Below are 27,872 nucleotides of genomic sequence, written 5' to 3' on the forward strand. Positions count from 1 at the left end.
TCTTTAGACGGGGTGGTAATATGTTTATATCAGTTTTGCTGCTGAGGCTTTGACATGAATAAACCACGATAATACTTAGTCCTGCCTTGAGTGCAGGGGACTGGACTAGATGACCTCTCGAGGTCCCTTCCCATTCTGTGTTCTCCCCTGTAAGCACAAAGACTCTTTCAAGTCCTGTTTCTTCCCCACCTCATGGTCTGTTTTCTAGGTGCCTTCAGGGCTTCGTGGACAAGCACATTTAAAAGTCTGGGGAAACAGGCATCTAACGGAGGAAGGTTACATCTTTCATAACTATACCACAGTAACCATAGATAGCAAAGGGTCATCGGTGTTCATCCAGACTGACAAGCCTGTCTATAAACCGAAGCAGAAAGGTAAAGTAGCCTCTGTGAACCTCACAGTCTACACTTTTGCAAGCAAAAACTTTAATACTTAGACCAGAACTCCTTTTAAGAATAATCCCTGAGACCACAACTCTTGCTGAGTACCAGCTTTGATGATTGATGAATTTTCCCTTTTTTCCCTTTTTAGTGCTGATAAACCTGTTTATGGTCACTTCTGACCTGCGACCGATCAATGAGAAGGTAAGAGAATAGCTTTCCTTCCCATAGTAAAATGTCTTAAGTGTTCAGCATTTCCTGTTTATCACACACATACATGGAGTTACACAGCAATGTAGTGAGTGGCTGTTCCCTTCTTCTTCAATTACTCTGGTATCTCCTACTATGGGGTGGTATAATTCATGTGCTTGCTAAGATGTTGTAGTTTTAAATTTAGTTTCTGAATTTGGCCACATTGTAGCCAAAGGGTAGGAGTAAGTGATAATCTTTAATTGCTTTGTGTAGGTGTAATACTGTAATGCAATAAAACATAATTAGGCCAAAGCTGCTGTGGAGGAGGAGTGTTTGAGAGACTAGTACTTTGACACTGATATTATGGGAGCATCCAGAGGCCAGGATCAGTCACTTAAGCAGAGGTCTGCAGGGCTAGTTTTCAAGTCAGATGCTTGAGTGAAATGGTTGTTTGACTAAACTGCTTTTTCAGATGAGTGGTTATTACGTGTCCCTTCTGCACCAACATGCAGGGGCCAGAAACTCTGTGGGGTACCCTACTTGCGCCAGCCTCACAGCTTCTCACAAGATAGAAAAATATGGCTTTGTCTCATGGGTGATTTTATTCCTTGTTTCTTTCAGATTGAAGCCTACATAGTCGTGAGTATCCACCATTTAGCAAGTGGCATCATTATACAGGGTCACTGTGGCCTCTCTGAAGGGAGCAGGTCACAAGTTCATGCTCTGCCAAATCTATCATCACCATCTCTGCTTGGAGTTCAGAAATGTTTTCCCATAAATGCCTTTTCAAAGGAAAACTGAACAAATTGGTTACATCCACTGGGGTTTATGAATATAACAACCTTACCCATCTCTCTTATTTTACTTGTGCAGATACATTCCTATGCTGCACCTGGCTGGGTAATATGATTCTCTTTGCGCCCAGACTTATGATAATGGACGCATTTGAAATGCGTGGAGATGAAGAGATCTTACTAGATTACTCATATACCCCTCTCCCTTTCTTCTTTGTTTTGAAGGGAATGAGGGACCCTTTCTTTGACCATCCTCTTTTAACTAATTTCTTTATCTGACAAGAAATGGAAGAGCTGACACCATGGTCTGTACTTTTGTTAACTGACTGACTGGCTTTAGTGTTGACACAAAATAGCCCAAGCAATGGATTATTATTGTTTTTTAGCAGATTGATGCTAATTATTTGTGTGAAAGTGAAATTGTTTGTTGCAGGCTGACAGTTAAAAGTACTAGTGAAATTTGCCTATTTTGTGATAATGTCTCTTGTCCTAAACAATTTTCTAGGATCCTCGGGGGTCTCGGATGATAGAATGGAGCAATCTGAAGCCATTTTGTTGTGGTAAATTTTCTACCTGTTACAGTTTAGCATAACTTTATTTTCCTCTGCTAGTTAACTTTAATTTCTGCCTTTTGGGTGGTTTTATTGAAATAAACCTTTACAGAGATTGTCTGATATTCAGAGAGGGCTCAAAGTGTCTTTTCTTCTCTCCTAGGTATTGTAAATATGAGTTTCCCCTTGTCTGATCAGCCAGTATTTGGCGAGTGGTTCATCTTTGCTGAAATGCAAGGGCACGCATACAACAAATCCTTTGAAGTTCAGAAATATGGTGAGTTATTGCCTGCAAGTCAACTTTGATCATAATCCCCAAAATATTCAGAATACTGACATTATGAAATATTTTTGAGTTGAGTTGAAATAATCAAGAAATGATGTATCAAAAATTCCAGGAGAAAAAATTCCTGTCAGATGTAACATGTGGCAGGAAATGGACTCTTGAAATTTAACCAGACTCTTAGTTGATATAATCTTTTATAATATAAAGGGGGTTATATTCATCATTATGTGGCACAATCCATGCATATAGGTAACAAAGACTTCACTTTATTTTGGAAAAACTGTTAAAGTTATTTTAAGTCAGTCACTAAGTTTTTTCCTTCCCTCATAAGATCCTATCTTGGGACTCATAATTCCTAATCATCGCCCCTCTCTTATTTTTGCTCTTAATGCCCCCTGCCTTATCTCAGAGTCCCTCTGGCTGATGAGAAATGGAGATGGTTCCCCCCAGATCCCCAACTGCAATATCTGACCCTGTCCACTGAGGTATTTATACTGTGCTCATTGTTCCAGTCTCTGAATGTCTTCAGACCTATTCCTGAAATGACGATGGGAGGTACTGCAGGTAATGCAAGGTGCTCCTGCCCCGGGCTCCAAGAAGCGAAGCGCTGTGCCTGCAACCCAATCCCTAAACGAAGTTTTGGGTTCAGTTCTGTAGCTCGGATCCTCCATATGGGAACGTGATGTATGGATGTGGGGCAGCTGATCACTAACTCGTTCCAGGGAATGGTTACTTAATAGCACCTTGCTAGTAGGATGCTGGTTTGATGCATCAGCTGATATTGATATGTTGCTTTCATTCTCTATTCAAGGCTGTGCATCTTCACCTTGCCTGCAGTGCTCCAACCACAAGAAGGGATCTTGTCAGAGATATATAGCTGTTAATACATCCTGGATGCTAAGATATTTGTAAAACACCTCTTCTCTTTTTTGCTCCATTTTAGTGTTACCAAAATTTGAGCTGTTGATTGACCCACCTCTCTATATCCGAGATCTTGCGACTTGTGAAAAGGGAATTGTCCATGCCAGGTAGGGGACATGCCACAGATACAGTCCCATATTTTACAGGTTGCAGTGTAGCTGTGGGATGGTTCAATCATCTAAGCTCAGAGGGAGTATGTCTCTCATCCTCCAAACTTTCCAGCATGACTTTGGAGCATTGTCAGATGATTTTCCTGTCACTGCACATTTGGATGTGATGCTCAGATACCCGTGGTCTCCTGGCTTCCGTAATAAAGTTTCTAATTCCTCCATCGCATACACATCTCTTATGGTATGCTGTACTGTGTGTTGAGCAAATCCTTTATGCATAAAGTCTCTGGAAGAGGAGGAAGCTGCTCTGATGTTTGGCTTAGCACCATAGCAATTCGTCATCATGCTAAGGTCCACAGATCCGTTACAATGGGTACTTCAGCCTTCCTGCAGTTTGGGGGCAAAACCAGACCTGTCAGTCACTGCCAGCACAGGAATGCCTCATCTCCTGAAGTTCCTTGCTGTCTCATTTGCTTCCCCAGCCCCGGGTGGCTCATCCATCCTTCCCAGCTGAAGAGCTTTTCTGAGGAAAATTCCAAACTTTATTTCAAATTTCTGACAAACAGTTAGGCTCAATAATAGATCCATCTAATTCCTAGTCATGTCCCAGTATTGCATTTGCTATTTGCGGAGATGCTCCCCTCAGCTCTGTTTCTACTTCTGAGGTGTTTGAGGCAGCTGGTGCCCCTGCAGGCTTCAGGGAGCGAGCTAGGCTGAGGATGGCAAAGGCAAAATGAATGGTCTGTGTCTCCTACCTCACCCCCTTAGCAGGTATTGGAAGAACACCAAGGCTTTCATGGCAGAAGTTGGATTAAACAGAGTGGAAGCTGCAGCCAGAAGTATCCTCATTTATTGAAAGTAATTTTGATTGACTGGTGATTGATTTCTGGTATCTGCAAACAACAATAAAGTGCCCTGTGGCCTCTCCATATGTCAGGACCTAGGATGTGAGGTAAGGGATGATCTCTCCAAAGCTGGGCAAGATCTCTGCTATATACCTCCCCACCTTTGCTGCTGCTCCCCTGGACCATACAAAAGATAGGAAGGAGAGAGGGGCTTGGCACTGTTTGTTTATGCCTTTCTGCCTGAAGAGGCTGTAGCTCTCTACAGCCTGACTCACCTAACATTGGATATTTCAGTGTATCTACCTCAAAGAGGAAGTTTGCTATTGCAATATGTACATTAGGTTCAAAATGGATATAGGGATGAAGTGATTATCACTCTTGGACTCTAGAAGGAAGTCAGCAAATAAAAGAAGTAAATCAGCAAATAAAAGTACCATATTGAACAAGTGAAACATAGCCTTGGATTCCTCCAAGAGGCCTCTACTATGGATACCTGAGGACATTCAAGCAAAAGATCAAGTCTCTGTACTATAACATTCTCATTATGTTCAAGAAAATAAAGTTTTGTACAAAACCTGACATTAAATACCCTCTTAGGAGACCTCCCCTGATTCCAGCCCCTCCAAAGTTAAAAAGCACAACTTTGGAACCTCATTCTGGTCCTTACAACACTTTCTCAATTAAGTAATTGTGGGAGGTATCATATACTTCCTATCCATTAAAGTGGACTTCCAATTAACTATTTATTTGCAATCAGATGAGTTTATGGAGTTGTGCGCTCTCAGATGAGACTAGTATTGTACTCTTAATTCAGAGAGGTAGTCCTCACAACTGTCATAGCATTCATTCCCAAAGTAAATGCAAGAAATACTCTTTCTTTTGTCAAGCATCAAAGTCTGCTCTGTGGGAACTGGGAACACTGACAATCTGAGGGCAGAAGAATCATATTTCTTGTCATGAGATTTGCTTGGCAGCCATGTGGCCACCAATTCATCAAATAGTACATATTGATCATCCAGGCTTTAGCCAATGCTCTTTTTCAGTAGAAGTCTTGTTGCCTTACTGTCCAGGAGAAGATGCAGTATACAATATACCTAATTTAGAAAAGTAGAATAGAATTACCCTGACTGTGAAAGTTGTCTCAATGAAGTCAGAGCAGAATTTCTGTGGGTGGGACTGTCCCCTGCTGCCAGTGACTGACAGGTCTAGTTCTGCCCTCAAACTACAAGCAGGCTGAAGTACCCATTGTAACAAATCTGTAGACCTTATTGCTCAAAGAAAGAAAATTTTCATCTAAGCACAGATAAACTTTCCTATTAAAGGGACCCCTTTTCAAGTTCAGAGTGGCGTGGTAGGAGAAAAAAGTCATCTTTGTTGTTATAATAATTTAAACGTGAAATGATTTAAACACTGAATGCACTTTCCACCATTTCTGCGGTTTGTTTATTTTTTGCATTTCACTCTGTCTAGGAGAGTGGTCCTAGACTGCTCAGTTTCACTTTCTGTTTCTCATCGTTATGCTGGCATAAGACTGCTATGTCTGAATTGCAGATGCTGTTGTTTAAATTTTAAAAAGAACTGTTTCCACTGAAACTTTTAAAAGTAGCTGTCTGTTCCTCTCAGAATGAACATGAAATGTTTGTATTGGGGAGGAGCCTACATGCTGGGTTTTTTTCAACAGAAAAAAAATATATAGAAATTAGAAGAAGATTGTGCTGAGTTTAAAAAAAATCATAAAACAGATGGAGCCTGAGATTAATCTGACTTTCAAGTCAGATAGTCTCCGTTAGTCTGGATGCCACTGTGTACAGAAGCCTGCAAAGCTGGAGACAGGATCTTTCTGTTCTCAGTCTAGTTTTAGTTTAGATCAATTGTTTGGAAGTTTCTAATGTAAAAACCTTCACTGAGATATTAACCATTGACATTTAGAAATAGCCTCTTGTGGTGACTTTTATATTCTGAGTTCTAGGTATGCAGGCGTTGTGGGTCCAGCATGGGGTTAATCAAGGAAATGGAGAGGAGCCAATCTGAGGTTTTCATTATCTTGCTTCTTCTCTTTCAGATACACGTTTGGGAAACCAGTGACAGGAAAGTTAACTGTCAACATGACTATAAATGGAGTGGGGTACTACAGGCATGAAGTGGGACACCCTGTCCTCAAAACCATAGAGGTGCGGGGAATCATTAAATCAGCTGCAATAGAAAGGCCTGATCTGCACCCTTTGACATCAATACCAAAGCTTCCTTTGATTCAGTGATGCAGAATCAGGGTCTAAATGTGTTACCTGCGCTCTACATACTAAAAATACAAGAGCATTTCCCATGTTATCTGACTGTGTCAATATTTGGAGGAGGGGTGTTTAATGAGATAGTGCTAACGGAGTGCTAGGTATTTTAGAATATACTGATGGGGAGAATGTGTGAGAGTGATGGAGGTTGGGGCAGTGCTAAGACAGAGTATGGATGAACAGGTATTTTTTCCCTTAGGGAATGTGTCCCCATACCCAAGACCCTTTAAAATAAAACAAAGAAATACCCCATCACCCCCCAAAGAAAGCAAGCCCCATGTTCTGTATTTGACCAGAAACACTTTTTTAACTGCACATGCTGAGTAATGTTTTCCTTCCCTGGCCTGGCTGGTAGATTGATGGCTCTGCTGTTTTCGATGTGTGTGTGAGAGACATGATGCCAGCTGATGTCCCAGAGCATTTCCGAGGCACGGTTAATATTTGGGCCACTGTGACCAGCTCTGATGGGAGCAAGCAGGTCACGTTTGATGACTCAACGCCTGTTCAGAAACAGCTGATTGACATCAAGTACACCAAGGATACTAGGAAGCAGTTCAAACCTGGCCTACCCTACAAAGGGAAGGTAAGGTAGAGGATATGGGGACACTCAGGGTGTTTGATAGAAAGGCTATATGGGCAATTTATCCTAACATGTTATACACCATGTGCTGAGATGTTCCTTTTATGTGGTGCTGAGTTTTATAACTGTATGGAATTGCTAATAACATGAAAGGGCTAGTTTTATTAATTAAATAACTGTTTAGGTAGAAGTCACTTACCCTGATGGGAGCCCAGCTGATGAGGTCACAATTCGAATCAAAGCTGAGTTAACTCCAAAGGATAACGTTTACACAAGTGAACTGGTATCCAGAAGTGGCTTGGTGGAGTTTGAAATCCCCTCTATTCCTACAGCTGCCCAGTATGTCTGGCTGGAGGTGAGTAAAAGCCCTTTATAGGATTAATGGGCTTTAATAAAGCTAATCTTGTCAAACGTGCACTTTGTGAATTGGTGCTAAAAATGGGAAATCAGTCAGTGATCTGAAGAAGAGCTCTGTGTGAGCTTGAAAGCTTGTCTCTTTCACCAACAATGAAAGGTATTATCTCACCCACCCTGTCTCTGTAGTGACACTGGGACACTTTTTAGCTCAGACTTAAACTTTCACCTTTGAACTGCAGTGAATATTTATCCAACTCCATATTGCTGATAGAACTGATGATAATAATAACAGGATAGAGTTGTCTGCTCTGAGTAGATCAAATACATCGTGGCATTAAGAGTAAGTTTCAAACATCTCAGTAGAAAGTGAGTGTATTATCACAGTACTTTAAAGATAGCAAAAGAGAAAGTGGGAGGGGGCAGTGTCTGGAGTGGGAGTGGTGGTGAGGACTGCATGATGGGGAGGGAGAGGAGCCCAGCTTTCTAGGTGTGAATAACATTCACATGCATTTTTTCTTAAGACCAAAGTGACAGCAATTGATGGGAAACCTGCAGGGGACCAGTATCTGCCAAACTACTTGTCTATCAGCAGCTGGTACTCACCTAGCAAGTGCCATATCCAGCTCCAAGCACCAGACAAGCCTTTCCAGGTAGGACAACTTCATGTTACATTATGATGACCTCTGCATTTCTTGGCTCATTCATATTTGTTGTCCTAATGAAGTATTTCCAGATATATCTGGGGGCTATAGCCTATTATTGTATCCATGGCAGACCTTAAGAGGCTTCACTTTAGACATTGACCAATCTTTAGCCATGAGCTACTTCACTCATGGTGCTGCCAGCCTTACCTGCCCCCTGATAATGTACCATGTTTCCTAAAGTATAGGGGTGTGTGAAGAGAGAGTTTTGATCCCCAGTGGAGACCCACTGGACTCCAGAGCTCAGAGCACAAACTAGCTCCCCACACCCTAAAGTCCATATGAATTGGATAGTAAAAATGACAATGATATTAAAATTTTGGTTCAAATCAACTGTCTAGTCTCCTTGGAATTAAGAGTCTGAATCCCAGAAGCATCATTTCAGTCCTTTACCTCCCAAAGGTAAATAAACTGAGCATCTTGTAGTTTTCTATTAGAGAGGGTGGTGACTTTTGGGAGGAGACCTTAAAAACTGAGCTTCCCTTCTGTGTGTAAAAGTTTTCATGATATGTATCCTAAGAGTAGATATGTCCATAGCCAGAATTTCCCACCCTTTTTGTTGTGCTGATCATCATTTAAGTTCTGTTCTCCACCCCAGAAGAGACTTCATGTCAGTGATGGGTTTGTATATTTGCTTTGTAAAGTACTTTGGGATCTGGTGGTCCATATATCTGACTACTACTATATCATCAGCAGGCCTGGTAGGCTGAGTTTCAGAGTCAGAGTAGCCAAATAAGGAGTTTTATGGTTGCATTTCATGGCAGTTTAATGGCTAATTAATCTTTTACAAGATTTCTGAGGTATGGAAAGGGGATTATACTCTACTAATCTGAACACATTGTTCTTATTATAACCTGATTAGAAATAATTCTGCTGTGGGAAAGCTGGGAATTGTGTGACCAGCTGATGTGGGAACCATTTCTTCAGCTCAGCCAGTTCTTACTGGGTGTTCCAATCAACTACATATTTTTTTCATGAACAGTTTCATCATTTTGCTCTCTGGAACTCTAAATGCCTCAAATATTTAACATCACAAGGCTCTTCTCTCTGGACCCTTCTGCATTTTGACTGCACTTAACCATTTGGTAGCTTTTCACTTCCCTGTGCCACTGTTTTGGTTTGCACCATGTGCATGCAGTAGGGAGGTGGGACTATTAGCACTTAAGAGAGAGGCTTCTCAAAATATTTCATTGGGATTCAGGTTTGTTACTCCATTTTTAGCATTAATTGAACATTATATTGTACCTTAAATGGGTGAGGGTAGCTGGGAGCTGCAGATGGTGCTGAGTGTGGGGAAATGTGGCCTCACAATAACACATATTAATTCCCAAATCCCAAAAGGAGGACGCTTGTCCTGCTGATGAAGTGCTCTGCCCCACAGAAGGTATCGTGAGCCAGTGACAAGTCAGTGACTCCCAGACCTTGAAAAGATGCTGCCTAAGACTGACCTATCCTGTGGTGAATGGCAGTGGTAACAGCCAACCCTCAAAGGACTCCCTCCCTTCCTCCTGGGAATTCCTGTATGGACAGTAGATCTGGGCAGGGTACAGCTTGCTCTTTCCCACCTACTGGAGGTGCAGAGACAGCGCAGAAAACAAGGGCTCTGATCTGAAACCTCTTGCAGATACTAGGTGTATCTGCCTGGGAAAGGGAAGCACTCCTTCTGTCTGTTTGTTTGATGTGGCTCATAGAGTCAACATCATAAATGAACTTTCTTCCCAGTTCAGATTTTCCTGATTTATTTCAGGACGGGCCTGTTGTGTATGAATTCGCATCTGCACGTTACAGTAATCACCATGTGTAATCTCAATTAAACAGCAAAGCACATATTACACCTTCCCCCTTCCCACTACTGTGAGATCTGAACCTTGTAAAGGGATGTCTAAAATTCAACCCATTCGGACAGCTGCTCTGTGCCAAAGTGCTTAACCCTCAGGATTCCAGATATTCCTTTATTCCTTACACCAGTGTTTCCCAAACTTGGGATGCCACTTGTTCAGGGGAAGCCCCTGGCGGGCTAGGCCGGTTTGTTTACCTGCCGCGTCCGCAGGTTCGGCAGATCGCGGCACCAACTGGCTGCGATTCACTGCTGCAGGCCAATGGGGGCTGCGGGAAGCGGCGCGGGCTGAGGGACGTACCAGCTGCTGCTTTCTGCAGCCCCCATTGGCCTGGAGCGGCGAACTGCGGCCAGTGGGAGCCGTGATCGGCCGAACCTGTGGACGCGGCAGGTAAACAAACCGGCCCAGCCCGCCAGGGGCTTTCCCTGAACAAGTGGCATCCCAAGTTTGGGAAACACTGCCTTACACTAATCCATGTAGCTCCTCCTCCTCATCCTCCTGTTAGATTCTCAGGGACCAAAGTGCTGCACACAGGTGCTCCTTTGGCATGGGAGGAATACACCAGACTGTTCAGGGTGAATATAACAATCTCTTCATTCTGTGAGCTCCTTGGGTTAGGGGCCATGTCTTCTGTGTGATGCTCATCCCCAACTGCAATTCTGTGCTTTACAGATAATAAGAAGGGTCTGAAGTGTTCATTATAACAAACCTGACCCCTGGCTGCTGTGTCTCTTTCCCCAGGTGGGAGAGGAGGCCCAGATCGCCGTGAAGTCCACGTGTCCATGTAATTTCACTCTACATTACGAAGTTGCATCGCGAGGTAATATTGTCCTTTCAGGGCTGCAGCCTGGTAACATCACACAGCAAAGAAGCAAAAGAGCCACCTTCCCCTTTGATAAGAACATCCATGTCACTCATTTGTCAGGAACAGGTCAGTAGCTAAAATCTTAACCTAGCAACAAAAGTGCTAATCCGCCCCCTTATCTAGAATGAGGGCTTCCCTCTTAGAGCAGACAAACCTGCTTATTTTTAAGCCCCTTAGCTGTTCCTTGCTCATGCTAAAGGGCACAGAATGAATGTGTGAAAGGGTGCACATTAAATTTTATGCACACTTTGACATATAAAGTTAATTTACTGTAAATGGTAAATTTGCTCTTATCCTAATGTTGCTTTGGGCATGGGCTATGCTGTGCCTGGCAGTGCTGGGGTGGTAGGGATGGGACTGCTAGGCCTGGTAGCACTCGGATAGGAGGAAGGACGCCAGGCCTGGTAGTGCTGTGGGGGAAAGTGACCAGGGATGCTGGGCCTAGTAGCAGTTGGAGATGTGGAGGGAAAAGGATGCTGGCACAGGTAGTACATGACGGGAAAGAGATGCTGGGCTTGGTAATGCTCAAGGCAGGATGGGGGAAGGATGCTGGGCTGTGTAACACGGAGGGGTTTTCAAAATGGAGAGAGGTAAATAGCGATGTCCCCCAGGGATCTGTACTGGGACCAGTGCTGTTCAACATATTCATGAATGATCTGGAAAAAGGGGTAAACAGTGAGGTGTCAAAATTTGCAGAGGATACAAAATTGCTTAGGATAGTTAAGTCCAAAGCAGGCTGCAAAGAATTACAGAGGGATTTCACAAAACTGGGTGACTGGGCATCAAAATGGCAGATGAAATTCAGTGTTAATAAATGCAAAGTAATGCACATTGGAAAATATAAAGCCAACGATACATAAAAAGTGATGGGGACTAAATTACCTGGTACTACTCAAGAAAGAGATCTTGGAGTTATGGATACTTCTCTGAAAAAATCTGCTTAATGTGTAGCGGCAGTCAAAAAAGCTAACAATGTTAGAAACTATTAGGAAAGGGATAGTTAATAAGACTGAAAATATCATAATTCCCCTATATAAATCCATGGTACACCCCCACCTTGAATACTGCATGCAGTTCTGATCACCCTATCTCAAAAAAGACATATTAGAGTTGGAAAGGTACAGAGAAGGGCAACAAAAATGATTTAGGGGTATGAAACAGCTTCCATATGAGGAGAGACTAAAAAGACTGTGACTTTTCAGCCTGGAAAAGAGAAGACTCGGGGGGGATATGATAGAGGTCTATAAAATCATGAATGGTGTGGAGAAAGTGCATAAGGAAGTGTTATTTACCCGTTCACATAACACAAGAGCCAGGGGTCACCCAATGAAATTAATAGGCAGCAAGTTTAAAACAAACATAAGGAAATATTTCTTCACACAATGCACAGGCAACCTGTGAAACTCGTTACAAGGGGATGTTATGAAGGCCAAAAGTATAACTGGGTTAAAAAAAGAATTAGATAAGTTCATGGAAGATAGGTTCATCAGTGGCTATTAGCCAAGCTGGTCAGGAATGCAACCCCATGCTCTCGGTGTCCTTAGCCTGTAACTGCCAGTAGCTGGGAGTGGACAGCAGGGGATGGATCACTCAATAATCACCCTGTTCTGTTCATTCCCTCTGAAGCATGTGGCACTGGCTACTATTGGAAGACAAGATACTGGGCTAGATGGACCATTGGTCTGACTAAGTATGGCCGTTCTTATGTGGCAGGAGGCACAGAGGGATGTTGTGGATGGGGGAGGAGGTTCAGATGGATGCTGGGCCTGTTAGCACTTGACTGGGGAGAAGGAGACTGAGCCTGGTAGTGCGTGGGGATGAGACATGGGCAGACGCCGGACCTGGTAGCAGATATGGGGGCTGCAGGGGAGGACACCAGGTCTGGTAGTAGTCATGGGTGGGGGACACTGCCTTTGACAAATAACTATGTGCTTTGTACAATTTGTCATTTAGCACCTACCAACCCCCCTGCAGCAGAGGTTGAAGTCTGCATGACCTTCCTCCATTTTGTGGTGGCTCACAGCATGGCTCCTCTGGGCCGTCTCTTGGTGTATTACGTCAGGGAGAATGGAGAAGGGGTCACAGACAGTTTGCAATTCACTGTCAAGTCCTCCTTTGAAAACCAGGTATCCGCAACACTGCCAGTGGAGAGGATGGCCTCTCTTGTTACTCTTTGTAGTTTTGTCATCTGAACATTATGTGAGATAATGAGGGTTTTTTTAAATACCTAGGTGTCAGTGGCACTTTCAGCGAATGAGACAAGGCCTGGTGATGTTGTGAACCTCAGGGTTAAAGCCGCGAAGGGAAGCTGTGTCTGCATTGCCACAGTGGATAAGAGTGTCTACCTTCTCAAGACAGGTTTTCAGCTGACGTCCACCCAGGTGAGATAGAGGTCAAGGCTCTGTCTCGTTCTTTCCTGGCACTCCGACCTATCCACTCAATGAACAGGGAGCTGCAGTGAAGCACAGTGTACTTAGAGATGTGATGGCAACTTCTCTCTTCTCTGTTCAGGTTTTCCAGGAGCTGGCAGAGTATGATGTTTCTGATGCCTTTGGGGCTCCCAAGGAAGAAGGGCATTTCTGGTGGCCGGGCATGTCCTCACGCAGACGACGACGCTCCTCTGTCTTCCCCTGGCACTGGGATATCACCAAAGATGCCCGCTTTGCATTTACGGTAAGAAACATCCACCTGTGCTCTCACTCTGACTTCTCTGTCAACTTTCTGTGTGATACGTTCAGATCTTAGGCCAGACTTTCAAAAGAGCTCAGTACATTAGATCTGGGCCACAAGTGTCATAATGGGAGTTGTTGTCTTTTTTTTTTAATCTGACCCATAGAGAGTATAGCAATGAATGCTATGTATATAGATGCTTAGAGAGAGAGAGCATCGGTAACAATTAGCAAAACTTCCTGCTCTGTAAAGGAGAGTTTTTTTAGGAAAAATTTTCCTGAAGTTTACTAATGTTTGAATTAGAAAAGGAATGAAGGTGCAGACCTATGGGTATCTTCTAACTAAGTCTTTTAAGATAAGCTTGCTCATGATAAGCACTAATTGGCATGAGGTCTATTGGGGCCTATTCTCCTGCTGACTTCAAGTGATGGCATAATGACTCCTGACATTAATTCTGGTGGGAAATGTACATGTCCCTTGACATAATGAGATGTGATCCTGTCCATAAAAACATGCCTGACTGTACCACTCTGTCCACTAAAGAACAAGAAGAGAGAAATTAAATTCTGATAAATCCTACCCGTCTCCAGACAGGGGAGTCAGGTCTTGGTGTAAACAGAGATCATCTAAATTTTGTACGGGTCTCCACTGTCAGCGTGCTGGGTTCCCGTTTCTGCTGTCCCTATTATGGCTGCACATAGTCTCATCCTTGCCTATATCTCTGCTCTCATTCCTTTACCTCCAGGGGGGCTGGCACAATTTGTATAGTGGGGGTGCTGAGAGCCATTGAACCAAACTGTAAACCCTGTATATGATGCAAACCATTTCAATCCAACACCCCTAGTTCCAGCACCTATGTACCTCCCACCCCGAAATCCTGCTCCTTGCTCCCTGTGGTCATCCTAACTCTCTTGGTTTCCTGCTCCTTTTGTCTCCTTTCCACATACTTGGTTTAAAGGCTTTTGTTGTTCTGCCCTTACCCTCAACAGTCTCCTGCCCTATCCACCAACGCGTTTTCCCTTTCTTACCCACCAGCTCATTTCTAATCCTTTCTTTACACCTGCTTCTGCAGGAATCCACTCTTGTTCTTCTTGTCCTGAACTGTTTTTTCTTGTCTTCCTCTCCTCTTTCCTCTCCAGGGTATATGGTCTTGGGGCAGGGCCCATGTATGTGCTTGTAAATTGCTGTGTATGATTATGGAGCTATATAAATTATTTTAAATAATAATCAGATCTAAAAGAAAACAAAGCATGTGTTCCCTTTGGTGCCTGGACACAGGAGCACATGTATCTCAAGGTCACAACTGCAGGGTCACATGCTAGTTATCTTAAAAATAAATGCACAAAAGTAAGTAGAGTTGACAGACAATTTTCTCATCCCCTTTGTTTTTTATTGTAAAATTATGTGGGCAGCTTCTATTCTGCCTTGTGTCCCTAATGGAACTGGGTTTGTGATATCCAGGGTGAGAGTCTCCTGGTAACTAAAGGGGTGGGGTAGAGACAGAACAATTTGGGAGTTTTTAAAGAAGGATAAACTCCTCCTATGACCTGTGATTAAACCTTCTAGAGCAGAAAGGAACTATAGTTGTAGGTATATCTCCTAATATGTGTGTGTAAGTGTATATGTATATGTGTGTGTATATATAAAACCTAGCCATGTTTAATTTTTCACCTACAGTTACTTGAAAATTATACATACACCTGCTTCTGTTAGATATTTGTGAAATGCATTTTCCAAACATTCCCAGAACTCTCTGGGGAGTCTGCTTCCCTCCATGTCCATCCCCTTCCGCCCCCCAAAAAAGTTGCCAGCCATTTTTATTTTCCGTAAAACTTTTTTAAAAATTCAAATTAGTTTTTTCTCTATAAATACTTTGGACAAGCTGATGCCATTTGGGAAAGTTCACAGTTGTGCATGTAGAATGTTTCTTTATTGTTGGGTTGTTGTTTTTTGTTGTTGTCTAGGAAACTGGTTTGGTTGTGATGACTGATTTAGTCAGTCTAAACCACAGACAGAATGGAGGCATGTACACAGATGAGGCCGTGCCAGCCTTTCAGCCACACACTGGGACTCTGGTAGCTACCATGCATTCTAAGATTGTACCCAGGTAACATTCTGTAAGGTTTTGTGTGTGTTTGTAATTCACACTGAGTACAATATTTCTCACAGCTCTGTTTTATCAGGAAACTCCTCAGGTTAGTCAAGGGGAGAGAAAATTGTGAGAGTGTCCAGAAAGAACTAACAGAACTAGGTAACTGGACAACACAGCGGTAGATGGACTTCAGCATAGACCAGTACAAAATAATGCACCTTGGAAAGACCAGTTAAACTCCTTGCACACACTGACTGGCTCTGCATTAATTGTCGCTTCTTAGGAAAGACAGCTCAACATCATTCTGGACAATGTAGACACATACCAGCTCGGTATGCAGTGGGTAGTTAAAGCAAGCGAGATGCCAGACTGTATGAAGAAGGGATGAGGGAAAGAAGGGAAAGTATGATAATGCTGTAAATTGACAGTATGTCCTCTTGGATTCTCCACTAAGTGCTTGTCCCCCTCATATCAAAATAGCTTCAGGAGACTCAGAAAAGATCCAGAGGATGATAATGGAAACAGAGGCATCAGGGGAAGGAAGAAAGAAGGAGACTGTACAATGCGAGGATGCAGAGACAAGGACTAGTCAATGTGGCAAGGGAATGACAAGAGGAGATATGGGAGAGGAATATAAAATAGTAACTACTACAACAGGGATCGGCAACCTTTGGCACATGGCCCGCCAGGGTAATCGGGCCGGTTTGTTTACCTGCCATGTCCGCAGGTTCGGCTGATCGCAGCTCCCACCTGCCATGGTTCGCTGCTCCAGGCCAATGTGGGCTGTGGGAAGCGGCAGCCAGCTCATTCCTCGGCCCATGCCACTTCCCGCAGCCCCCATTGGCCTGGAGCGGTGAACCACGGCCAGTGGGAGCTGCGATCGGCCGAACCTGCGGACGTGGCAGGTAAACAAACTGGCCCGGCCCACCAGGGGGCTTACTCTGGCGGGCCGAATGCCAAAGATTGCCGATCCCTGTACTACAAAATAGGCCAGTTTGGGGAAGCCTGTCTGCCCCCTTTCCATAACCTAAAAAAAAGAGGATGATCATTGACATTAAAAGATACATGTTATTCCTCTTCTCTCAGCCTTTTTGCCTGGAGATTGGGGTAATTGTACAAAAGAACTCACAATGTATTTTGAGCTAATGGTTTTATGTATTTTATTCTTATACCCAGAATGTTTTGATAGGTACATTGTTATATTTGAAAATAAATAAATAAGTGTAAGTGTGTGTGTATACACGTACACACACATAAATATATTATATGTATTTCCAAATATAACAATATACCTATATATAATATATATGGGAGACACAGATTCAATTCCCTGCTTCTCCACAGTTTTCATATGTAGCCTTGGGTATGTCATTTAGCCTCTCTGTTCCTCAGTTCCCATCTGGGAAATGGGGATTCACAGGAGAATTGTGGGGATAAATACATTACAGATTGTCAAGTATCAGAGGGGTAGCCGTTTTAGTCTGGATCTGTAAAAACGGCAGAGGGTGCCACAGGACTCTTTGCTGCTATTACAGATTGTGAAGCGCTTTGAGATCTACTGAGGAAAAGTGCTGTATAAAGAGAGAAGTATTATTTATTATTACTTATTATTTTAAATAATATCCTACTAGTGGACCCTTGGTTTGTCTAATTGTGGTGATTACCATGCTCCTGGGTCAAGATATGAGCTGGATTCAAGTGATATCATTAATTTCTTTATCCTTTTCTTGTAACCCTCTGTCTCATTAAAATAGTTTATTGCTGAGGATTTGTTTCTTGTCTTAGAGCAGAGAAGAAAAAAAGAACATTCTTCCCTGAAACATGGATTTGGCACTGCCTCAATGTCAGGTATCTACGGGGAACTTTTCTGCTGGTATCCAGTGGTTTGTGCAGAATCCTGTGGAGATTTTAGTTCACCTGGAGATTAATGTCCCTACATGACAGTTATGTGCTGCAACCATATCCTCTGCCTTTTACCATACTTTCCCCAGAATCTATTCTTTATAACAGAATCTATTCCCCAGAATCTATTCTTGAAGCTTATTCCCACACCTGAGGTCAGAACTGTCTGTGACAGCACTGTCTTCCCCATAGCAACTCACCATGGTGTCATAAACGGAGGATTCTAACCGCAAAGAGGGCACAGGAACAGCAACCATGGGCTGCCATGTAGACTAGCTTCTAGCTTTTGCTCACTCCGTGCCAGTGGCCAGACTGATTTGCAGATACACCTGGGATTTAATCTCTAGTGAAATCTAGAAATGAAACACATGACACTATTTGTTGGCTAATAACATCTCTGTGGATCATGCACGTAGGTTGTTCACTATAAAGTTGTGCTGTACTTGTCAAAATGCTGTCTGTGAGCCAGTTGGTGGCCTGCAGAACACTTTGCTGGTAATCTGCAGAGAGCTACTAGATCACATGATAGTAGGTCTTTGTTTCCATTTGTTAACCTGTGTTAAAAAAAGCTAAAAACATGTTAAGTTCTCCCCTAGTATTAATTCCTCATGTGAGCAATTGCTGCAGTTGCCCCAGGAATGTTATGCAGATGTGAATGCAAGGAGAGATGGTCTGCATTATCGTTAATGTGGTGAAAGGTTTCCATGAGACAAGCTCTCTACTAGGATGTGGTCCATCTAGGGTGACCAGACAGCAAATGTGAAAAATCGGGTCAGGAAGTAGGGGGCAATAGGAGACTATATAAGAAAAAGACCCAAAAATCGGGACTGTATCTATAAAATCGGGACATCTGGTCACCCTAGGTTCATCCTATCAGGATGCTGGAGTAGTGTGAGACATCCTTCAAAATGTGTGGACAGCACTGAGCATCTCTAAGGAGGAAATAAGTATTGTCATTGAAGCCTAATTCAAGAAAATTCCTTTGCCCATCCACCGGCATGGGCAGGGTCACGGAAGGTCATTTTTCAAGGCTCCCATGGATTACTGTGACAAGGAGCCCAAATTGATGTGTTTTTTATTTTTGCTACTTTCTGTGTGTGATGTGTTGAGATATGGCCTGGACAGTTATGTCTCTAAAGTCCTTGCTCAATATTGCTGAGCGCTAAGTGAGCTCTCTACATTGATTTGGCATGTCAACCTAACACTGCACAAAGCCCCTCCTTTCACTTTCCATTTTGTGTAGGGGTATCCCCAAAATAATCCAAACTCCTTGCCCAGTAAATTACAGCCTGTTTCTGGCACAGCCATTGCCACAAAAATTAATAAATAGATAACTAATCCCGCCCAGAAGCAGTAAAGCTAGGGATAGGAAATGTGAGGCAGATTTTCAAGGGCTTCTCCAAGTTTGCAAGTAAACTTCACTCCCAGTAAATGTTTATAAATTAAATTTGACAGGAATTTTCAGCAAGTGTATTCAAATATGTTCAATTGAGCATGAAATATGCTTTGTAAAAATACACAAAGAATTCTAGAAGTGCCAGTTTGCCCCAGCCTGCCGAAGCCCAGTTAATCATAAGTGGGAGATTGTGGAATAAAAAGTTGCAGATGCATTTTTCTCCCCTTCATTTCACTATAAATAACTGAGTCAAACATTGTCTGATTTCCACTCCCTTGAATATTAAGAATTTTTTCTTCTATAATTTATAATTAAAATATACACTTCTTAAAAAAGAAACAATGTCTAATGTCAACTTCCCAAACTGATTCTAAAAATTCCTAGAGCCTAGTTGAAGTGTCTAATGGCTGGAAATATGTGTATACCTTGGCCCCTCGCCCAGAAGAGTAAGTACCCTCATGTGTGAAAATAATATGTTAATGCTGGTTATGGGCTGAAATCCCAGTGGAAAGAATATCAGCTGCAACAAATTGTCTGGTTAAAGAGACTGGAATGCTGCCAGCTCTGAAGCTGGGATGCACTTCCGCTGATTCTCCGAGCTATGGTTTATGTTGCAGGTACCAACTTTCCAGCTCTTATTATGGTTGCAAACTTTTTATTAGATGTTAAGAAAATAATGTGCTTGAAAGAGGTTAAAATAATATGGAGCTGCTGAGCCAAGTGAATTTCCCAGGCTCTGAATAATAGGAAGGTCCCTGTGCTATTCTCTGTAATTTGATCTGGAGGGCTGTCTTCACAGGACAGGGCACTAGAGACTGGCTGACCATAGCACATGGGATTACCAAGGACACACTGAGTCTAGGTTTTCTTGATCCATTTGTTTTATGTTAATGTTTCCCTATTGGGATTTCCATAGAGGCTCCATGTCTGCAAAATGCTGAGGGGATCTGAGCAGCAGGTTAAGCTTCCTTCACTTCACCCATCTGCAATTTTTCATTGACTGTTCAGTTCAGCGTTGTTCTTGTTTCTTTGGGTACCTAATTCTATTGTGAAATGTGGCAAATATGATCAGAGTATTTAACTCAGTTAACAGGGCAATATTTAACTGGCACTATCAGTTAGGTTACCAGTTAAATATTTCTGATAACTAAAGGATAGAAACAATCATTTACACAAATATTACTATATTAAAGAACAAAACTATCCAATTAGATAGCAGCTTCAATCAAGAGATAATCTCTCATTCCATTTTACAATATATTTTTGTATTTGGCTGCTTTTTAAGACCTCCATTGTCAATACAACTGGTTTAAGTATCTGCTGAAGAACTCAAAGAACTCTTCTGATTTAGGGCTTTTATTGGCCCTTTGTTTTTCTCTCTCTCTTTCTTCAATGGCAACTGCATGACTGCAACAAATAGAAAAGTAACCTGAAATCTGTTTGTAGCCTTGGTCACTTGTGTAACAGTCATTAGCTAATCAAGTTCCAGGCACTTCCCAATCCCATTAATTGCTGGTTCTTTTCTGAAATGCAATATTTCTTTCTTTTGAAACAAAGGTAATTTTAAACACTCAAGTTAATGCAAAGCCCAATTTAACTTTTAATACTTGGAGTCATACAAACCAATACACAATACTCTGCCTCATTTCCTAACTGTGGTGTTAACACAGCATCATATAAAATGACTTAAAAGCTGTCTATAAAGAACATATTAAAATACATGCTTCATCAGTTTTAAAACTTGGCTAGCCCATGCGGAATAGGAGTGTTGAACTCTTTGTACTTAAGTCTCTTCTGGGATATCCCCAGTGAATCAGCAGGTATCGTGTTGTGAGACGGCAGCATGATATGCCGAGATTACCACCTGTGCTTATTCTCTCTCATTCTCCTAGTAACATGCCAGCTGAGATGTAAGTTCTTCTCAAAAGGTGCTAGAACTAGCAGCATGTGCATCAGACTCTGGGAAGGAAATAAGAACTCCAGAGAGAGCCTCCTTCAGTGTGTACTTGTAATGGCACCAATCACCCTGCTAACTGAGCCATGAAATAGCTTTTGTTCTTGCTTTAGAAGAAACTGTCTGTCCGTCCTTTCAGTCATGGCCAAAGCTCCTTTGTGGGAGAAAGGGAGCGAATGCTGCAGGATGATGTTGAATCCTGATTTTAACAAAGCATGAAGAATGTTAGATGGCAGAATATTGGGACAGACGCACTATGATAGACAGAGTTTCCGATGTGGCACTGTACATAGCAAGTATAACAGGTTCCAACAAAGACTACTTTTATTTCACTAGTAGTTGGATAAACCAATTTACTCCTTCTATTTCTTACTTAATACAGACCTTTGCCTCTAAGGAAAGTGTTTCTATTGCCTGGGAGAAAATGCCTGTAAAGCTTTTAATCCAGGAAGGATTTAGAAGTTAGATGCCATGTTACCAACTGTACTGCATACTAGCTAGTAACTGCTCACCTGCTCCATGTGCATACATCTCTTGGTTACAGCAGAGGTTCCCAAAACAGCTGACCTCTAGCAAGAGGAGAATCCAGCTTTGCGGCCTTTGATCTCCTGGTGTGCAAAGTGTAGCTGAAAGCCCTGACACTCCTGAGTCATATATTATACTATACTATGAGCTTGAATTGGGAGGGAATTCCCCAAAGTGTTTAGCTCTGTGAGCTTGAGCCATGTTCAAATGTATCTCATTGAGCTGGACAGCCCAAGTTATTCCTTTATTCTTTTTGGCAGTGATGTATCAGGAGAAGCACAGCTGGATGTGGAAGTGCCTGACTCCATCACTACATGGATAACAGAGGCTGTGGGCCTGTCTGAGAAGAAAGGGCTGGGACTTGCCAAACAAACAGAACTGAAGACATTCAAACCCTTCTTCATCGATTTCACCCTGCCCTATCATGTCATCCGTGGGGAGCAGACCAAAATCCCACTGACTGTCTACAATTACCTGGCTGTCTGCATAGAGGTAATAGCATCTTTATTTTATTTATTTTTCACTCATTGCCAAGACACTGAATTTGGTTCTGTCGTCAAGGATCGTGTTCAAGGCATTGTGATTGCAGATTCGTGGTCAATAAGGTATTTGGATGCCATGAGATGAGTGCAATATACATACTAAGAGAGAAGAATATATTAGTTTGTACTATTAGTGAAAGTAGCTGCTTTATTTTCTTTTCTTTTGACAAGTGCAACATCCTGAATGGTCCTTGCAACACTTTAAAACCCAAAAAGTAAAAAAGTCTTTGGGAGACTATCGGAAAATTCCCATTGAAGCGTGGTGAAGAGCTTGATTCTTAGTTAGAAAATTGCTTTAAGTAGTTTATCAGAGATGAGATACCTGCTACACATGGACATTTGAGAAGCTCTCTTTCCTAAACCTAGACCTTTTTCAAATGCATGCTCTTTCTGGCTCCAGTGCTCTTCTACAATCATAAGCCAGGTATAGATGGTTAGATTTAGAAATGAACATACACAAGTAAAGTCAACATACATCCCTTTACAATTTATCGAGTCACTGCACTGAAGCTAAATCTGCCATTTAAAGCTCTTCTAAGAAATACATTTGATTAATGTGACATGTATGTTATGTGTTTGTTGAACATGCTGTGATCTTTGGGTTTTGTGTCAGTTTCTGTCATTATTACTAGTCTGATTTGCATCAAATGCAATTAAATAATTGTTTTCACAGGTTCATGTGAAGATTTCAGTTCCAAAAGGCATAAGGTTTGTGGGACATCCTGGGAAACACCATCTGACAAGAAAGAAGTGTGTAGCCCCTGGAAAGGCCAAACCCACCTCCATAGTCTTGTCCTTCAGTGAGCTTGGACTGAGCAACATCACAGGTACTGTAGAGTTATAAATCCTTCAGTGCTGGAGTGCCTGATGGAATTTTGCAAAGCATTCCCCTTCTCCTCACTGCAGAAGATCCCCTCAGGTTCAGAGCTGGCTGAATCATTCACTGTGAATAATACTTCCTGCAGATTTAGCCCTTTTTTCCTCTTTGTGAGCTGATCCCAATTTTCTATAAATGGATCCTACATAAGGATTTACTCAGAAGTTTGTGTGAACAAACTTCAGGCTATTCCCTTCGACTTCACTATTTGTTATTTGTGATGTGTGGTCACCTGTTGTGTTGTGTAGTTACTGCTTGAATGACTGAAAATTTAAAATAGGAGACTAATGAATAATCCACAATCCTGTACACCCATTCAGGTAAACAATCACTGGTGCGAAAATTTATGAATCTTTTAGGATTAGTAAAGACTTTCCCCAATACCCAGAGGTTGTCCAAATATTTATGGACTGAGCATAATATGACCCTACAACTATAAGTGACTTTTATTTATAGAAAGAACAGGAGTACTTATGACAGGTTTCAGAGTAACAGCCGTGTTAGTCTGTCTTCGCAAAAAGAAAAGGAGTACTTGTGGCACCTTAGAGACTAACCAATTTATTTGAGCATGAGCTTTCGTGAGCTACAGCTCACTTCATCCTTTTCTTTTAGGAGTACTTATGACACCTTAGAGACTAACAAATTTATTAGAGCATAAGCTTTCGTGGGTTACAGCCCACTTCATCGCTTGCATAGAATGGAACATATAGTAAGAAGAAATATATATACATACAGATAAGCTGGAAGTCTCTACGCAAAAGAATAAATGGACACAAATCTGACATCAGGAATCATAACATTCAAAAACTGGTAGGAGAACACTTCAACCTTTCTGGCCACTCAGTAAAAGATTTAAGGGTGGCAATTTTGCAACAGAAAAGCTTCAAAAACAGACTCCAGTGAGAAACTGCTGAACTTGAATTAATATGCAAACTAGATACCATTAACTTGGGTTTGAATAGAGACTGGGAGTGGCTGGGTCATTACACTTATTGAATCTATTTCCCTAAAGTTAAGTATCCTCACACCTGCTTGTCAACTGTCTAAATGGGCCATCTTGATTGTCACTACAAAAGTTTTTTTCTCCTGCTGATCATAGTTCATCTTAACTAATTAGCCTCTCACATCCGATGAAGTGAGCTGTAGCTCACGAAAGCTTATGCTCAAATAAATTGGTTAGTCTATAAGGTGCCACAAGTACTCCTTTTCTTTTTGCGAATACAGACTAACACAGCTGTTACTCTGAAACAGTTTGTATGGCAACTTCCAACTTATCTGTATGTGTATATATATCTTCTTACGATATGTTCCATTCTATGCATCCTATGAAGTGGGCTGTAACCCATGAAAGCTTATGCTCTAATAAATTTGTTAGTCTCTAAGGTGCCACAAGTACTCCTGTTCTTTTTGTGGATACAGACTAACACGGCTGCTACCCTGAAACCTTTTATTTATAGAATACTTAATGTAACCTCTACTCAGTTTAGAGCAATCCTGAAATGAGAAGTGTTTGAAGCTGCTGAAGATCCTACTACATTTAAATCCCTGCTTCCTCTTTTCTTTCTTTCACTTAGCAAAAGCATTTGCTTATGATGGAACAAACTGCTGCCAGGATGGGATGCAGATCCTGAAGAATGGCAAGCACTCAGAGGACAATTACTTGGACAAAAGGACCCCAGTTGGGATAGACTATGTCCGTAGTAGTGTTATTATTGAGGTAAGAGGACATGATTCCATACAATTCAGGAAAAAAACTAGGTGTCACTGGACAGTTTAGTCAAAACTAAATGGATTATAAGGAACTTCAGGGCAAAGTGATTTAGCAAAGCCAGGTGTGACTGAGCCACAAAATGACAGATGAAATTAATTTAAGACCTGGTTTTGAGTACAACTTGATCAAATTGTTCCTTCTGATGTGGATTATCTTGTATTTTTCTACTATTATTATTATATTATTGCAGTGCTGAGACTTTACAACTGAGATTGAGACCCCATTGTGCTGAGTGTAAGAGACAGACTCTGCCTCAAACATTTTACAACAGATAGAATATGAGAGAAAGGAAAAATTATTATGCACATTTTTTAGAAGAGATTAAGTGACCTGCTCAATATCACACAGGGAGTTTATGGCAGATTTGGGACTTGAGCCAAGGCCTCCTGTGTTCCAATCTAGTGCTTTAACTCCAAGACAGTCCATTCTCTCCAGTCTACACTGAATTTAATCTATCACTCTGCAAACCTGTAACCTAGTTTTGTCAGGTCATAGAATCATAGAACTGGAAGGGTCCTTGAGAGGTCATCTAGTCCAGTCCCCTGCACTCAAGGCAGGACTAAGTATTATTTAGACCATCCCTGACAGGTGTTTGTCCAACCTTCTCTTAAAAATCCTCAATGTTGGAGATTCCAACCACCTTCCTAGGCAATTTATTCCAGTGCTTAACCACTCTGACAGTTAGGAAGTTTTTCCTAATGTCCAATTTAAACTGCCCTTGCTGCAATTTAAGCCCATTGCTTCTTGTCCTATCCTCAGAGGTTAAGAAGAAGAATTTTTCTCCCTTCTCTTTTTAACAACCTTTTATGTACTTGAAAATGGTTATCATGTCCCCTCTCAGTCTTCTCTTCTCCAGACTAAACAAACCCAATTTTTTCAATCTTCCCTCATAGGTCATGTTTTCTAGACCTTTAATCATTTTTGTTGTTCTTCTCTGGACTTTCTCCAATTTGTCCACATCTTTCCTGAAATGTGGTGCCCAGAACTGGACACAATACTCCAGTTGAGGTCTAATCAGCGCCGAGTAGAGCAGAAGAATTACTTCTCATGTCTTGCTTACAATACTCCTGCTAATACATTCCAGAATGATGTTTGCTTTTTTTGCAACAGCGTTACACTGTTGACTCATATTTAGCTTGTGTGATCCACTATGACCCCCCAGATCCCTTTCCGCAGTACTCCCTCCTAGGCAGTCATTTCCCATTTTGTATGTGTGCAACTGATTGTTCCTTCCTAAGTGGAGTACTTTGCATTTGTCCTTATTGAATTTCATCCTATTTACTTAAGACCGTTTCTCCAGTTTGTCCAGATCATTTTGAAATTTAATCCTATCCTCCAAAGCACTTGTAACCCCTCCCAGCTTGGTATCATCCACAAACTTTATAAGTGTACTCTGTATGCCATTATCTAAATCATTGATAAAGATATTGAACAGAACCGGACCCAGAACCGTTCCCTGCAGGGCCCCACCCATTATGCCCTTCCAGCATGACTGTGAACTACTGATAACTACTCTCTGGGAACGATTTTCCAACCAGTTATGCACCCACCTTATAGTAGCTCCATCGAGGTTGTATTTCCCTAGTTTGTTTATGAGAAGGTCATGTGAGACAGTATCAAAAGCCTTACTAAAGTCAAGATATAACACGTCTACTGCTTCCCCCCTATCCACAAGGCTTGTTACCCTTCAAGGGAACCTATCAGGTTGGTTTGACACGATTTGTTCTTGACAAATCCATGCTGACTGTTATTTTTCACCTTATTATCTTCTAGGTGTTTGCAAATTGATTTCTTAATTATTTGCTCCATTAACTTTCCAGGTACAGAAGTTAAGCTGACTGCTCTGTAATTCCTCGGGTTGTCCTTATTTCCCATTTTATAGATGGGCACTATATTTGCCCTTTTCCAGTCTTCTGGAATGTCTCCCATCTTCCATGACTTTTCAAAGATAATTGCTAATGGCTCAGATATCTCCTCAGTCAATACTCCTTGAGTATTCTAGGATGCATTTCATCAGGCTTTGGTGACTTGAAGACATTTAACTTGTCTAAATAATTTTTGACTTGTTCTTTCCCTATTTTAGACTCTGATCCTACCTCATTTTCACTGGCATTCACTATTTTAGACATCCCATTGCCACCGACCTTCTTCATGAAAACTGAAACAAAGAAGTTATTAAGCATCTCTGCCATCTCCACATTTTCTGTTATTGTCTTTCCCTCCTCATCGAGTAATGGGCCTACTCTGTCCTTGGTCTTCCTCTTGCTTCTAATGTATTTGTAGAATGTTTTCTCATTTCGTTTTATGTCCCTAGCTAGTTCAATTTCCTTTTGTGCCTTGGCTTTTCTAATTTTGTTCCTATATACTTGTGTTATTTGTTTATATTCATCCTTTGTAGTTGGACTGAGTTTCCACTTTTTGTAGGACTCTTTTTTGAATTTTAGATCATTGAAGATCTCGTGGTAGTTTGAAGATCTCCCTTTGTAGTTTCTCACAATCCTCTTTAATCTTTACTAATTTAAGTAATTGTGTGTCATCTGCAAAATTTTGCCACCTGGTTGTTCACCTACTTTTCCAGATCATTAATGAGTATGTAAAATAACACTCGTCCTAGTACAAATATGGGAGGCATCCCCCAATAACCTCATTCCACACTGGAAATACCATGTATTTCTTTATTTTATAGCTCTTTAAACATTTTGTAATTTGTAATAGAACTTTGCCTCTTCCCCCTGATTTATTTAGTTTCCTTAATAGCCTCTTGTGGGGGAATTCATCAACAGAAATCTGTATCTGCTGATTTCTCTTTAACTGTGATTCTGCTGAGTCTATAAAATATTTATAACAGGCTGGATGAGGTGATATGATATGACATGATTTTCCTTTACAGAAGCTGTGTTGGTTTGCCCCTCTTATATCGTATTATCTAGATATCTTATAAATCTCTTTAATTACTGTTTCAGCTACCTTACATGGACATGAAGTAAAGCACACTGGGCTGACATTCTCAGGGTCACCCTTAGCACCATTTTAGCAACAGATAAAACACTCACTATCCTTCAATATGGTAGATGACTTTAGTGATTGAAAACATATTTTTTGTTTGCAGTTCAGCCACTAAGTGTAAAATTCTGAAGCTTTAATGCCTGAAGTTAAGTGCCTAAATCCGTATTTAGGTACATTTGAAAGCAATGATGAGCCATAGTATGTCTTCCTGATAACAATGCCAGTGAAATGTCATATTTCATAATGTATAATGGGCCTTTAATGCTATATGGCACCAGAACTTTATTTTGTGTATTTATAACTAAAACTAAATGGTGGTTGCTGTTAATCCAAGTGCTTATTTTCCTAATGGATTTCTGCCTTTGTGTAGCCAGAGGGATTATCCAGAGAATATACCTACAGTGTGTTCTTCTGCCCTAATGGTAAGTT

At 41.6% G+C, this 27,872-nt stretch overlaps 1 protein-coding gene across 2 annotated transcripts in view; it reads left to right on the forward strand.

Annotated features, from left to right (window-relative positions):
• CPAMD8 (C3 and PZP like alpha-2-macroglobulin domain containing 8) overlaps window positions 1-27,872 on the forward strand; it is a 91,163-nt gene that overhangs the window by 11,849 nt on the left and 51,442 nt on the right. For both annotated transcript variants that reach the window (XM_084614856.1, XM_084614855.1), the window contains exons 4-23: window positions 209-374; window positions 532-584; window positions 1,194-1,211; window positions 1,872-1,926; window positions 2,081-2,194; window positions 3,147-3,231; window positions 6,142-6,250; window positions 6,723-6,950; window positions 7,132-7,302; window positions 7,826-7,954; window positions 10,585-10,774; window positions 12,662-12,834; window positions 12,940-13,089; window positions 13,220-13,381; window positions 15,343-15,485; window positions 17,256-17,318; window positions 21,508-21,739; window positions 22,463-22,616; window positions 24,241-24,383; window positions 27,814-27,865. In XM_084614856.1, the coding sequence (XP_084470982.1) occupies window positions 209-374; window positions 532-584; window positions 1,194-1,211; window positions 1,872-1,926; window positions 2,081-2,194; window positions 3,147-3,231; window positions 6,142-6,250; window positions 6,723-6,950; window positions 7,132-7,302; window positions 7,826-7,954; window positions 10,585-10,774; window positions 12,662-12,834; window positions 12,940-13,089; window positions 13,220-13,381; window positions 15,343-15,485; window positions 17,256-17,318; window positions 21,508-21,739; window positions 22,463-22,616; window positions 24,241-24,383; window positions 27,814-27,865 (2,590 nt within the window). The remainder of the gene's footprint in view (window positions 1-208; window positions 375-531; window positions 585-1,193; window positions 1,212-1,871; window positions 1,927-2,080; window positions 2,195-3,146; window positions 3,232-6,141; window positions 6,251-6,722; window positions 6,951-7,131; window positions 7,303-7,825; window positions 7,955-10,584; window positions 10,775-12,661; window positions 12,835-12,939; window positions 13,090-13,219; window positions 13,382-15,342; window positions 15,486-17,255; window positions 17,319-21,507; window positions 21,740-22,462; window positions 22,617-24,240; window positions 24,384-27,813; window positions 27,866-27,872) is intronic.

The sequence above is a fragment of the Lepidochelys olivacea genome (assembly GCF_965140295.1).
Source record: "Lepidochelys olivacea isolate rLepOli2 genome assembly, chromosome: 25".
NCBI classification, from domain to species: domain Eukaryota; kingdom Metazoa; phylum Chordata; order Testudines; family Cheloniidae; genus Lepidochelys; species Lepidochelys olivacea.